Source organism: Pangasianodon hypophthalmus, chromosome 8, assembly GCF_027358585.1.
Source record: "Pangasianodon hypophthalmus isolate fPanHyp1 chromosome 8, fPanHyp1.pri, whole genome shotgun sequence".
Classification (NCBI taxonomy): Eukaryota; Metazoa; Chordata; class Actinopteri; order Siluriformes; family Pangasiidae; genus Pangasianodon; species Pangasianodon hypophthalmus.
The window spans coordinates 10,444,658-10,458,551 of record NC_069717.1 but is presented as its reverse complement, the minus strand read 5'-3'; the positions used below and the strand labels follow the sequence as shown (position 1 = coordinate 10,458,551).

General features: G+C 41.9%; 2 protein-coding genes across 8 annotated transcripts in view; both read right to left on the bottom strand.

Moving 5' to 3' along the window:
- The window catches only part of fnbp1l (formin binding protein 1-like), a 47,170-nt gene extending 45,747 nt beyond the window's left edge, over positions 1–1,423 (bottom strand). For 2 of the 3 annotated variants that reach the window (XM_026918321.3, XM_026918328.3), the window contains exon 1: positions 1,125–1,417. In XM_026918321.3, the coding sequence (XP_026774122.1) occupies positions 1,125–1,148 (24 nt within the window). In that variant the 5' untranslated portion in view covers positions 1,149–1,417. Of the gene's footprint in view, positions 1–1,124 lie in introns of all 3 variants that reach the window. The other variant, XM_053236515.1, reaches the window with a different exon arrangement.
- A 2,299-nt stretch (positions 1,424–3,722) lies between these two features.
- abl2 (c-abl oncogene 2, non-receptor tyrosine kinase) overlaps positions 3,723–13,894 on the bottom strand; it is a 34,730-nt gene continuing 24,558 nt past the window's right edge. For all 5 annotated transcript variants that reach the window (XM_026918011.3, XM_034306634.2, XM_053236170.1 and 2 more), the window contains exons 3-11: positions 12,994–13,289; positions 12,446–12,718; positions 12,207–12,291; positions 11,838–12,015; positions 11,162–11,346; positions 10,806–10,958; positions 10,462–10,551; positions 10,002–10,181; positions 3,723–8,510 (exon numbers count right to left, since the gene is read on the bottom strand). In XM_026918011.3, the coding sequence (XP_026773812.1) occupies positions 6,835–8,510; positions 10,002–10,181; positions 10,462–10,551; positions 10,806–10,958; positions 11,162–11,346; positions 11,838–12,015; positions 12,207–12,291; positions 12,446–12,718; positions 12,994–13,289 (3,116 nt within the window). In that variant the 3' untranslated portion in view covers positions 3,723–6,834. The remainder of the gene's footprint in view (positions 8,511–10,001; positions 10,182–10,461; positions 10,552–10,805; positions 10,959–11,161; positions 11,347–11,837; positions 12,016–12,206; positions 12,292–12,445; positions 12,719–12,993; positions 13,290–13,894) is intronic.

The window sequence follows — 13,894 nt, the reverse complement described above, 5'->3', positions numbered from 1 at the left end:
TTAGGAAATCATGCTTTAAGACACTGCAGCCAACACCCTGTCCCTTGTCCCGTCCCCCATACCGTCCTGTCTCTGGCTCAGGCCCTAAAGCACAACAACACCCCGTCCCTTGTCCTGTGCTGTCTGTGGGTCACGTTTAGGAAGTCAAGCTTTAGGACACAGCAACCAACACCCCGTCCCCTGTCTCATCCCCTGTCTCGTCCCCTGTCCCGTCCCCTGTCCCGTCCCTTGTCCAATCCCCTGTCTCATCCCCTGTCCCGTCCCTTGTCCAATCCCCTGTCCTGTGCTGTCTGTGGCTCAGGTTTAGGAAGTCGTGCTTTAGGACACTGCAGCCAACACCCCTTCCTTCAGCCGGGACCCTTTCCCTCAGACCTCATTGTCCTTATTTTTGAGCTGAGGACGGGACAAAACGACGCATTCAGATCCAACCTGACTGTTTTTGTTGCTTGAATAAGAAAAAAACACACCTGAAAGCTAAAACCATGACAGAAACCAGGCCTTATACGGCTATTAAGCGTGTCTACACTTAATCACTTGAAGCCTGTGTACTCTAAACCTGAAAGGTGAATAGAAGCAAAAAGCTAAAGAGTCTAACCCAGACGACGGGAATATACATTTAAAGCAGATAGACTTAACTAGTTTAGCTAGCTAAAGGCTCATATTTAGGTGCAGGAAAGCAGATATGTGTGCTGGTGATGAATAGTTAGGACGGTATCCGCATTGTTCCAGCTCACAACACCCAGCAACACCGACTAGCACAGCCGCTAGCGCTTTGTTATTCACTGGAGTTTAAAAACAAACAGTCCTCGGAAGATAAGCGAAGGCAAAAAGGTGTCTAAAAGAGTGTCTAACCTCCTTCAGCTGCCTCAGTCGGAAAAACAGGGTGTGAAAACCGGACTGAAGAATACCCAGACCATACCTCAGCCTGAGAAAGGCTTGTGTGCTTCAGTGTGTGTGTAAATACAAGACAAACACAAAAATAATCCAAGGAATATCGTGTCATATTTGGCCATTGTGGAAAAGCTAGAATAAAATACAGCGTTAACGAGCAGCAAGCCGCCGTCTCAAGTCGCTATAACAAATGCGACGCCACACAAAAGACACCAGTAGGTGAAATTTCTTACCCAAAGATCCGTTCCCCAACTCATTTCTGTCTGTGTGGTAAAAGCTACAAGCGCACACTCCACTGAGCCGCCTTTTATTTCCCCGCTCCGAGCTGCGCGAGACGCTCCTCCGCCGCCGTGGAACCGAGAGCGCGTGAAGCTAGGAACAGTGCACGACTAAACGCTCTCGTTTCTCTCTCCACACACACACGCACATACACACATGCACACACTCTGACACACTTGCACAACCACCGTAGAGACTCGGTAACGACATGAAATCCGGTGAAGAAGGGGGGAAAAATGCCAAACTGTTAGCTCAATGCTGCACTCTGCTGGTCAGGGTTTGGAAGAACAAGTCCCGGTTTGTGCGTCGACGTCATCAGTACCTGGGCAGCCAGGGTTGCCAGATCAGCAGCGTTCACGCACAAGCGCCAATTTGAACCACCACGGCTTTTTCTGTCGGTTGTTTAATAATTATAAGAATTTCCTGCAAGTCATATAGGTGAGATTATTTTAATGCAAACAATAAATGAATGGTCTACTTCATATGTGCATACTAGGGGTGTACGCTTCCATCAGGCTTCCACATGATAACATATTTCTATTCTTTAAGGCAACCATTCGAAATCTGACGATAACACTGTTTCTGCTGATACGATACGATACGATACGACACGGTACGGTACGGTACGGTATGATGACAGTGGCTTAGTGGTTAGCACTGCTGCCTCACATCTCTAGGGTTGGGGGTGTGTAGTTTGCATGTTCTCCCTGTGCTTCGTGGGTTTCCTCCCCAAGTCCAAAGACATGTGTTGTAGGCTGATTGGCATTACCAAATTGTCTGTAGTGTGTGTGTGTGTGTGTGTGTATGGGTGTGTAATTGTGCCCTGAAATGGGTTGGCACCGTGTCCAGGGTGTCCCCCAGCCTGTGCCAGAGTTCACCTGGGAGAGGTTCCAGACTCCCCAGCAATCCTGTGTAGGATAAGCAGTACAGAGAATGGATGGATATGATACGATTTAGTAGCTTCTCACTGATATTTGACAAACTTTGTTCTGAAGCTAGGGTAATCCTACTGTTAATTCATGAAAGGACTTTTTGACATTACAGATAAATTGCCTTTATAGCCTATCTAGACATCAGTTAAAAAATCTAGACAGTTGAAGATTAGGGGAAAAAAATCACCTGGTCTTTTTCTAGTCTTCAAATGCCCAGTTTCAGTGAGCCTGTGCCCATGATAGCCTCAGATTCTTGTTCTTGGCTGTCATAGTCTATCCACCTCAAAGTCTGATGTGTTGTGCGTTCTGAGATGCTTTTCTGCTCACCACGGTTGTAAAGAGTGATTATTTGAGTTACTGTATCCTTCCTGTCAGCTCAGACCAGTCAGGTCATCCTCCTCTGATCTCTCTCATCAGCAAGGTGTGTTTTTTTTTGTTTTTCACACCATTTTGTGTAAACTAGACTGTTGTGTGTGAAAATCCCAGGAGATCAGCAGTTTCTCAAATACTCAAACCATCCCATCTGGCACCAACAACCATGTCACGGTTAAAGTCTGAGATATCACACAAATTTTGACGTTTGATATGAACATTAACTGAAGCTCTTGATGATGATTGGCAGATTGGATAACTGCATGAATGCGCAGGTGTACAGGTGTTCCTAATAAAGTGGACGGTGAGTGTATATGGGCAAATTTCGCCAGGGGTCATGAAAAGACGTTAACATCGGTTGGGAAGATTTCACGCAACAAATACCAATTATGGTGAAGGTGAAGGAACTTTTTTTAAATTCTCAGGGACAACAGTATTAAACAACACTTTAACGGAAAAAGGTACAGAGCCAAAGTAAAGAAAAAGCTTAAACATTCCTCTCAGTACAACTGGTTTGATAATATACAGGTGGAGAGTTCAAGGCACCACAACTAATCATCCCCAGACAGGTGCACCACACAAGATTTCACAACGAGCTGTAATATTAATGATAAGGAAGGTAAAGGAGAAGCAACAAAGTACTATTGTTATTTTGTCGTGTCTGAACTTTTCCCCTATCAATTTCATTTTAATCATTGTTTACGCTTATGAATACATTCTCTAGGTTCATATTTAATACAAAGTCAAAAGACATTATGTGTGTAAATCTGAAGTGGTTATATGCATTGGGAAGTATATTAAATAACAAAAAGAAGTGTCCAATTACTTACTTCCCCTCTCAGTTACATATATAACAACTTTGAGAAACACTGCTTTAACAAACCGTGTCCTGTGAACATTCTGACCAGCTAAAAGTGTCTGGGGGAATCACTATTTTTACACAATCCAACAAACATAAAAAAAAATAAAAATAAGCAAAACGTCACATTGAGGGTTTATGAATGTCTTATTGCAAAATGTACTGCAAGTCAATATTGCATTTGTCCCCATGTGTAACTAGAGTTAACTAATTACACAGCCATAATGTTTAACTAATGTTTACTGAGTAGGTGATGACTAACGTTCAACCAAGTAAGGTGTTCAAGCACGCGGTGGTTTGTAACAGACCACTGAATGTGGTGTCTCGGTATGAAGAACATAAAATATTTCAGAAACCTTTGAATAAGAAATAAACATACTGCACCAGCATAAGCTTCAACCCTTTTTAATTATTATTTACATCAAGTGTAACACTGAGGGAGCACTTCACAGTAATATGCTATTAAAAGTGAGCTTTAAATTAGAATCACACAAAATATACTTTTTACATAACAGAAAAAATACTGTTATTCTGTCAACCTCTGCCCTTTTTAAATCCCCCTTAAAATTCACATATTTAAAATTAAGAGTGTTCCATTTGTCATTGCACTTGAAGGACTGCAGAGGTGGCCTTTGGTATATAAATGAAGTTTTACATTAAAAAAAAATCTACATAACTCGAAACCTCTTCATAAAAAAGAACATGTTATTTCCAGGATTCAATATCTCTTAGAAAATACATAAATAAAACCAAAAATAAATTAAAAGACAGTGTCAAAATAAAAATGCAGAGTGAAAAAGGGCTAATAAAGTTGTACTGTTGTATTGAATGCACTCGCAAAACACGTGTGTGTGTGTAAGATGGCTTTGAACATAGACCAGCAAGCAGGAACAGGAAATTCTGTTTAATCGCATCTCCACTTCACAGGTTTGCCTAGTTGCCTACTCATACGGTACATACATAATGAACATACCAAACTAAACAAAAGGCCAAATTACAGAAAGGCAACCCCAATGAACTGCACGATGATGCACTACTGTATGTTATTAACTGGGCAAATTAAATCAATCTGCAATTCAACAGTGACAATGAACCATAAGCACTTTGCCATTTCAAATTCTCCTATCACAAAAATATTCCCTGAAAATCACTTGAATTCGGGTTAACCTTTTAAACCTTTCTTCTAAAACCTCCTCCCCAAAGCTATGCAACTGTCAAATAAGTAGATTTCCTGCTGTTTGAATAAATCTGAACATCTCTTTATAGTGTAGCTATCTTTAAATTTTTATCCAGAGTAAGGAATAAAAATGTGTGAGGATTTAGTCAGAGTGAAGAAACCCCAGCAAGATATAACCAATGAATGATCTCATCAGCAAAATTAAAATGGTCTTAAAAGCCCTGCCTTTTTCACTGCTACAGGACAAAACATTGCACATCATTACACATCTACTGATGAGTCAAGCATTATTTTACATTTAAAAGAGTAACTGCTCCCCATTTGCATCCTCCCAATGCATTTTTGTATCGTAACTACGAAATCTCTCACAAAAAGGCACCATGAAACTGCGGAAATGGCTTATGGTGGAGAAGACCACCAAGCGTCATCTGATGAAAACCAAAAACTGCTCCCTAAACGTACGCACAGGATGTACATTCTGTTCTGGTTGAGAGGAATCAAAATGAATTTGAGATGAACGGTACAGACAATAACATTTCCATATTACATCGCATAGATGATTTAAGGCAAGCCCATCAACATCTATGCTTTAAAATGGCATCCAGTGTAAAAAGTATATCATCACTTTAATGACATTACAAGGCTTCAAATAAAAGGAAAGAAAAAGGAAATTGCACCCTATTTTAATGTTTTGGAGTCTGGTCAAGCCGTATGAAATCATGCAACGTTTCACAAGATGAATACATTCATGTTGTAGATGCTCAGATGGAGACCTTCGTTTCATTTCAATATTTTCTATAAGGAATAATATCCTTCTGATCAGGCAACCACTCAAAGCTACATAAAGATGGTCTTTAATGTTTCTTGTAGGACATAATGAACAAATATTTATTTACTATAACAAAAATTCCTGTGCTTTTAATAAGAAATAATTTAAAATTCAAGTTTAGAAGACATTCTAATGTAAAAAAAAAAAAAAAAAAAAAAAGTACAAATCAATGTGCTATAGAAATGGCAGTTTGCTGTGTCACTTATATCTAGCAATATTGCAGTAAAGTTGCTGTTCTGCAGTGAGTGTCTATAGTCACAGTGGGAAACCACAGTGTCCAAACTTGTGCCCCATCCTGACAAACAAAAGCCCATCCATGTCTAAATCAACACATTCAGCTGTTGTGTCGAGGTGCCAAACCTGCTTGTAACCTCTGAAAACATTCTGAGTCATAGCCTATAATCAATATTCACATATCTATAGGAATACCAGTAAAACATTGACATATTTAATTTGTTAGATTCTGGCATAATTACTGGATATGAAACTATCCTTTATCCATGAACTCTTTCTGTTGTTAGATTTTAGCATGTTTCCTGCTCCAAAATCGAAAAATATCAGCTACACATATTTATCAAATACTTACATATCAGCTGGAATTATCTGCCATTATTATCATGCATCTTATGATTGTCGCCATTGAGTTTAGTTGGCTTGGAAGTCTGTGTTTTGACAAAATCATTCTATGGACAAATTCTGTGGACAAATAACTGGAATCTTGAATTTGACATTAGCTATAAATTCTGACGCAGAAGAACAATCTTGAAAGGTCACTTACATAAAACACACTAATGAACAGACATGATGCTCTATATTCAGTGTTGACCATACTCCTTTCCCACAAGTAAATAGCACTATGCCCTCAAAAAATGGACATACAGAGAATGGCATTAGCCTACACTGCTACAGAACCATGACCTTTCATCAAATGCTGAAATGTCTATACATGGATGTATGAAATCAATCAGAGGTGACAGTGACTGCATGGCGTATCCTTCGTGCCGAAGGCTCAGTACTGCTAATATTGAACAGTGTGTGCAGAGCCCAACCAGGACATGCTTGATCTATTTCTATGGTGATGGGTTTGTTGTGCATTCAGACACAATCACACATCCAGTTATTATGAGTAGAAGTAAACCGTGTAATAATCATCATATAAATTTGTCAAACGACTGGGTCATGGGTATTGATTAGTCTCTATTACTTTAAAATGTAGGCTCTTTTGATCACAAAATAAGTAGCCAAACCTGGGCAAAAGACACTGTACGTGATTTCTTTTGGACAACAAGCTTATTTACAAGTTTAGAGCTCTGTTTCCAACTGGCGATTTCAAAGTCCACTGTAAACAATGACAGAGGGGGAGAGACCATTTGTAGTGATTTATACTGAGGTACTTTTGAGAGAATATCCTCTGTCCCAAATCATTTACAAAACAATACTTAAAAACTTGTAAAAAGTCCTATTAGGGTAGTGGTGTTTTATGTGACTCCACCAACTACCTTTGCACCACATCGCTGATCTCTTTAATGCAAGAGTGCAAGTTGTCCAAAGCGGGACTTGTCCCACTTCCACCTAGTCCCCCTCCTCCACCCGTAGAAGAAGCCCGCAGTTCCTGGAGGCTGAGTTCCAGCTTCCCCAAAGCTTCACGGAAGGCGAACTTGTTACGCGTTTGTGGGATGCAGTCTACATAGCCTGAACAGTAGTCGAGTAACTGGTGACCAGCATCCAAGACTTGGCTGCTGGAGCATGGCTCTGTACTGCTGTGGAGCGCAAGGCTCAGGCACTCAGCACACTCCAGCAGAGCTTCTTTACTGACTTTTTCCAGTGGTATACGTTCCACCTGCTGCCGGGTCCGTCTCAGCGTCAGCTTTGAGGAAGCAGAGGTAGTGCCACCATTGGCTATCTTGCTTGTTGTTGCATTACCAGAAGAAGCAGCAGGTGCTGGAGGTGCTTGTGGTGGCGGTATGCATGGTCGAGCTCCTCCTGACCCTCTCCCCGACCTTTTAACCCCATCTCCATTGACCTCTGGGCCCATGTTAGTCGCCTCGTCAGCACCATCTGTGCTATAACTGTGTTGGAGAGAGCGCAGTGTGGGTGGAGGAGGTGGGGCACACTTGGGCTTGATCAGTCGTGGCCTATCACTGCCACTGTCGGCCAGCAGTTTGAAGCGGTTGCCCTGTGAGTCTACACCAACCAGGTGTGCATCAGCTGTGCCAGACTTCAACGTCGGAGAGATCAGGACTGGGACTTTATGATTGTGTGGGCCAACTAACGTTTTAGACGGAGAAGACCAGGCTGCTCTGTCATCCTGCCCCACTCTACCCTGAGTATGCGCATCAGACTCGGCCTCGCCCCCAACCCCTGGTGCCCTAGCCGCTCCTGTGCCCACTGATACCGCACGTGGCAGTAGTTTAGCTTTGGGTCTGTCCCGGATCTGCGCTGTGCCCTCATCCAGCTTTCTGGGCAGAGCATCTGAGGGTCGCGGGGCACCATTCTCTGGCTGTGAAGTGGTGGACACTGTGCGTTCCAATGGTGGCTTGCTACGGTTCCTGGGTAATGTTAGCGCCATGCGCTCCAAATCTGGCAGCCCAGCTGACATGGAGGACGTTGAATTTGAACGAGGAAAGGGCCTGGCTCCCCCACCCCCTTCATCACTCCCAGAAGACTTCCCAGTTCGCAACCCAAGGGTCTTTTTGATAAGGCGTGGTGTGAAGAAGCCTGCAAGTCCTGCCCAGCTACTGCTGCTGCCAACTTGGTTAGAGGTGGAAGAGTTTGACCCAGAGAGCTTCTGCCCAAAAGTGGCTCCGCAGCACCGTGACTGAACATGGTTACTTTCTCCATGAGACGGAGAGAAGCCAAGGCCATCAGTCTGAGGCAGTGGAGGAGGAGGACCACCAAAAGCAGTTGTGGGCTCATACTTCTTGTGAGGCTGTGTCTCCATCTCACGAAAGGAGCTGCTGGGGGTCATGGGGAGGTTGTGCTGAGGCTGAGAGGTGGAAGCGGTTGTTGATGATTTCTTCTTCATGAAGGAGCTGAAGAAGCCAGCTTTGCGGTCACGAGTAAAGGTGGCATCCAATGAGTCATCAAGCAGGCCACCAGAAGATTTGTCTCTCTGCTTCCGGGGCAGAGCAGGAGAGCTGCTGGAACGACCATCACCTACCAGAAGAGAGGCTGAAAAGCCCAAACACAAGAAAACATAACTCAGGTTAGAGAAGAAGAAAGCTGTGAAAACACATACACCCTCTAAATTATAGTGGTGTATTCTTTTACAAGTTCACAGTGACAAGACAGAATGCACAGATCTGAGAGAAGTAGGTACAGTATTGAACACTGTGCAAGTTTTTCTGGTTTGAAGGTGTAGTTAATCAAAAGTGCCCTAATCCTGACTTGTACATTTTTGTTCTATTACATCATAGCCAGATATGTACTCATTTCTGGAGCCATCTGTTTGGCTCTAATTACAAAGCTTAGGTGCTGTGGTAAATCAACTAGTTTCACTTTAATGAAAGACAGTACCCTCTCTTGTTGTCATTCATATTCTAATCAATTAACAGGTACTGAAGCAGTAGGAGAGATGGTACAATAAATGTAGAAGTGATGCTGATCTTTTAAATTTATAGAGAAACAAAGTAGTGATAAATCAGACTGAGAATGAGACTATGGTCACTAAGGTGCATGTTTTCAAGCCTGTTTCTGAGAGTAACACCGAGCAGTCCTAAATGTACTGTTATAGTTGATTTGAAAACTCAAAACCTAGTTTGGAACTGCTTAAACTGGAACAGAACTACATTACTGTAACAGTGGTGCAGTTTTTTTTAAAAGCCCCTACTGTGGGAGTAAAAATGCCCTTCCACTAACAGCAGTTATAGAGAATTACAGGATAAAACAGGGAAAAAATTGTGTCAAACTAAGGCTGCTTAGATAAAGGTGAGCAGGTAAAGGACTAAATAATTTAATGTTTATTTGAAATGAAAGGCCAGGCCCTTTGCAATCATATAAGTACATGCTTGAAATAAATTAAAAAATAAATAAAATCCAGAAAATATTTAAACCATGTTATATAATACATAAATAATGCTACACAAATGAGGTTAAATTGTGTTTAATCAAAACATAGGTCAACATGCTGACCTTTATATGGGGTGTGCTGGGGTGTTAGGTGCTTATGCGTACTTGTTAAGTGATGGGCGACAAAACGGGACAATTAAAGACAACAATCAAATGACACCACATTGAAATAAACAAACAAACAAAAACAGAATTATAACCAAACAATGAATTATTAGAGAATATAGGTTATTTGCAAAACACAGATTTCTACAGTGACCAAACAGTTTAGTTTTGAATGCTAATAATATAATATATATAATATAACGCAATGTTAGTTAATATTTTTACTAATGTTAGTTAATATTTTTAATATCCATTTTAAGCTCTCTACTTGAAAAGTATTTACAAACTTTGTACAAAAAATAATAATAAAAGAATAATAAGAATCTCTACCCTCTAATACTGCTGATATACGTACAAATCTGTACATAATATGCATGTGTCTGTGTGGGTGTGCATTTGAAGGGTATCTCCTTTAGTCTAGGAGAAACACCACTCCCATTCTCTTGAGTCTGCGCTGGAGACGTGTGAAGTGGAGATCAGCTGGTGTACCTGAAGGACCGTGAGATCCAGGCTCATGCCGACTCTCAAGCCCCTCCATGTTCTCCTTATTGTCTGAATGCTTCTTCTGCGGCCGTGACTTGGAGGGCACAAGGGGCTGATCGTGACTGAACGAGTGCACTACCCCACCCTTACCACAAGAGGCAGTCTTACACAGTTCTTCTGCCACTTCTGCAAAGCAAAGGTTGAAAAAAAAAAAACATTTGGTTGCTGACTCATTCTGCCTTCATTTTTAAAGTTGATAAACTTTTTAGACTAACAAGTCTGCCTCACTCATTAAAGGTAAGACAGTGAGATCCTGTATTGGCCATTTTTAATGAAGAACACTTTTTTTTTTTTTTTTTAAATAATCTACAGTGGTACATAAGTGTTTTTAATCATTAAGCTCAGGATCCATCCAAATAACTGCACCACTTGTGAAGAATGTAGTGCAGAGGTACTGTAACTGTACCTTCTGATATGCTGGAGTCATGGAACATTGTCTCAAAGGCCTGATGGATCTCTGCAAATGAGGGCCTGTCCAGTGGGCTCCACTGCCAACCTGAAAACACACAAAAACAACATGTCAAAGTAAGAATAGCTAATGTTGAAAAAGAGCATGAATTTTAAATAAAAGGTTGTATTAAACAAATCAGTTAAGTTCTAGTCACATCCTGTTCAAAAGTGCAAGAGTGTAGTGTGCGTTTGTATGTATGTATGTATGTGAGTGTGTATGTAGGACCATGCTGTAGACCCAAATTCAGACTCTTAATAGAGCAACATAAAGAGACAGGGTGTAGTTTGCAATGCACTCACATGCTCTCATGAGTTCGTAGACTTTCGGAGGACAGCCTTCTGGCTGTTCCATGCGGTAGCCCTTCTCCAGCAGGTCATAAACCTGAGACAGGTCAATACCAGGGTATGGAGACATACCATAGGTCGCAATCTCCCAAAGAAGCACTCCAAATGCTAAAGGTCACACGCAGGAACAAAAAGAGACTAGAAATTAAGATCAAGAGAATCCAAGACACTGGACAAACAGTCTTTAGTCTCAAAAGATTCAGGTTTTCTAAAGCCTGAAATTTTCATGAGTCTTATATTTTCATAGCACAAATGAGAAACATCTCAATTTGCCAAAAGAGTGAGTCACTGAAAGCAGGAGAGAGACTGACCCCAGACGTCTGATTTGATGGAAAAGGTGTTGTAGGCCAGGCTCTCCGGTGCGGTCCACTTGATGGGGAACTTGGCGCCAGCATGAGCTGTGTATGTGTCTCCTGTCATCAGCCGACTCAAGCCAAAATCAGCCACCTTTACCACATGGTTCTCCCCTACTAGACAGTTTCGTGCAGCCAGGTCCCTGAGAGAGAGAGAGAGAGAGAGAGAGAGAGAGAGAGAGACGGACAGTGTAAAGGAAAGAAAGACATAATTATGTCTTCCTGAATACTAAGTAGATTTGCACAACATGCAATTTAATAGTTACAGTGCTAAGCAAGACCTTGCGAGACAGAAGCAAGTGAGAGCCAAAGTCTGTAGAAGAACTGTGGCACGATCTCCAAGATAGATGTACAAGCTACCAGCCAATTTCCTTTAAAACTGCACCACAGTGTAGAGAACTGAGGCAGTTTTAAAGGAAAAGGGTGTTTCAATCCAGTACTGAATTTAGTTTTTATTGTTCACTGCTCTTTATGGTATGTTTTTTTTTCCCCTTCAATATAGACTGAGACTTTTCATTTCATTAATATTAAAAACATCTTCACTTATGCATAAGATGCTTGCACTGTACTGTATATAATACTGTATATAATACTGTATACAGCACTAAGAAAAACTGCAATGTCAAATTATTACCTGTGAATAAAGTTCTTCTTTTCCAGGTATTCCATGGCAGAGGAGATCTGAGTAGCCATGTAGAGCAGCACAACAGCATTCACCTCCTCACGGTCACACTCGCGGAGGTAGTCCAGCAGATTGCCATGAGGCATGTACTCCGTCACTATGTAGAACGGAGGCTCCAGTGTGCACACACCTGAACAAGAAGAGTAATGTCCACTCAGTAAATAGTGCCTTTCAGTCTGTGATTATACACAAGCATTGTTGAGAGAGATTCTGGTGTATTAATGGATGCGATTAATCTCGAAGTGCAAAAATGTCGTCATAGGAATGAATTATAAGTGAAATTTTTAAGTTGAAGTTATGACTGATTTGATGAATACTAACCAAGCAGCTGCACTAGATTGGGGTGTTTCACCTCTTTCATGACGGCAGCCTCTTTCAGAAATTCCTCCACTTCCATAGTGTCTTCCTACAATGCAAAATTGTTACAATATAAAAGCTGGACATATACTTTATAATATAACACTGCAACTTCAACACACTAGAGCTACGCCAGCAAACAACAAAAGCAGAATCAGAAGTTTCTGAATGCATGAGACCAAAACAAATGCCTTGAGACAAACCTTGAGTGTTTTGACAGCAACAGTGAGGTTGTATTTCTTCCACACACCCACATAGACCTCGCCATATTGGCCTCCTCCTAGCTTGTGCTTCATGGTGATATCGGTGCGCTCCATCTCCCACTTGTCGTGGATGGGCGAGACCCCGTAGACAGTGGGCTTGTTGCATTTCGGGGCTGGGTAGTGCAGCGTTGTCACCAAACCGTCTGCTACAGTGGAATGATGATGGACCAGCTCGGCTAATGTGCTGAACCTGCTCTCAGAGGTTACGTAGACCTGCAAGAAAGACCGATATTCCCCAGTCATCCTTTAAAAAATATTTTATAGACAAGTCAAGGTTACTGTATGCAGAGCCTCCATGTCCTGTTCATATAGAAATCATATGTATTTATTTTACATTTTACATCGTTGCAACCATGTCCTATATGCTGCTTGTTTAAAATAGTGGCATTTGGTTGGAGAGGGTATATGTCATGTAACTATATAGATATTATAAAAACTGTCAAAATACAGACTGAATAATTTGTAGAAACAAGCTCTGAAGTTCTCACCTTTCCATCAGAGGCAGTGTTGATGCGGTAGTGGTAGACTCGGCCCTCGTAGCGCAGTGAAATAGAGAGCTGGCCCGGGCTGCTCTCACTCTCCCTTACCAGGAAGCTGCCGTTGATGAGGCTACTGAGTAGATACTCGGCTGCACTGCGAGACACGGGTCCATGATACCAGCTATGCTTCTCCAGACTGTTCACCGGTGTGATGTAGTTACTGGGAACCCAGCCTTGACCGTTCTTAGAGCGAACCTCACTCCACTCGCCATTCTGATTGTAGCCCAGCACCCTGAGCTTCTCTCCTGAGACAGACAGTGAGATTCAGGAAAGTGGTTAAAACCTGTATAGAAGTGTTAGCGAGGAAATGATCCTAAAGGCTATGTTAAATGAGAAAGAGCGAGAAAGAAAGATTTCAGTCATTGCATCTCTGCTGCCTTTTCTCAATCTCCCCACTATGTCTCTTCCGTCTGAATCCTTCTTTTGCTCTTTTATAGCACCAATGATGGAGAGCAACTCACTTTGCTATTAAAGTAACATACTCTTCTTCAAGCTCCATAACAGCAAATTACACCACATGGCTCCAGTGGGCTGTTTAAAAACCCAACTCCAACAGCCTGGCTCCTGTTTCTCCTTGTCAGGGCCAGCCAGACAATATTGGGGCTCTGGCAGGCAGTGCTATAGCACAGCAAATACACAGAGATTAAAATGCAGCCACTAAGCACTAACTCCCTCGCTCTGATTACGCCAGTCTGTGTTTATCCACCTGCTATGGGGCCAACTGGGAGGATTACAAAATGCTCAGGCATTAGTGTTCACAAGGAGAGTCCACAGTGGCCGCTGTCTCACACTACAAATATTAATCCTATTTACAGCAGCTTGGTATGAGGAGGTGGTGTTAATGTGTAAT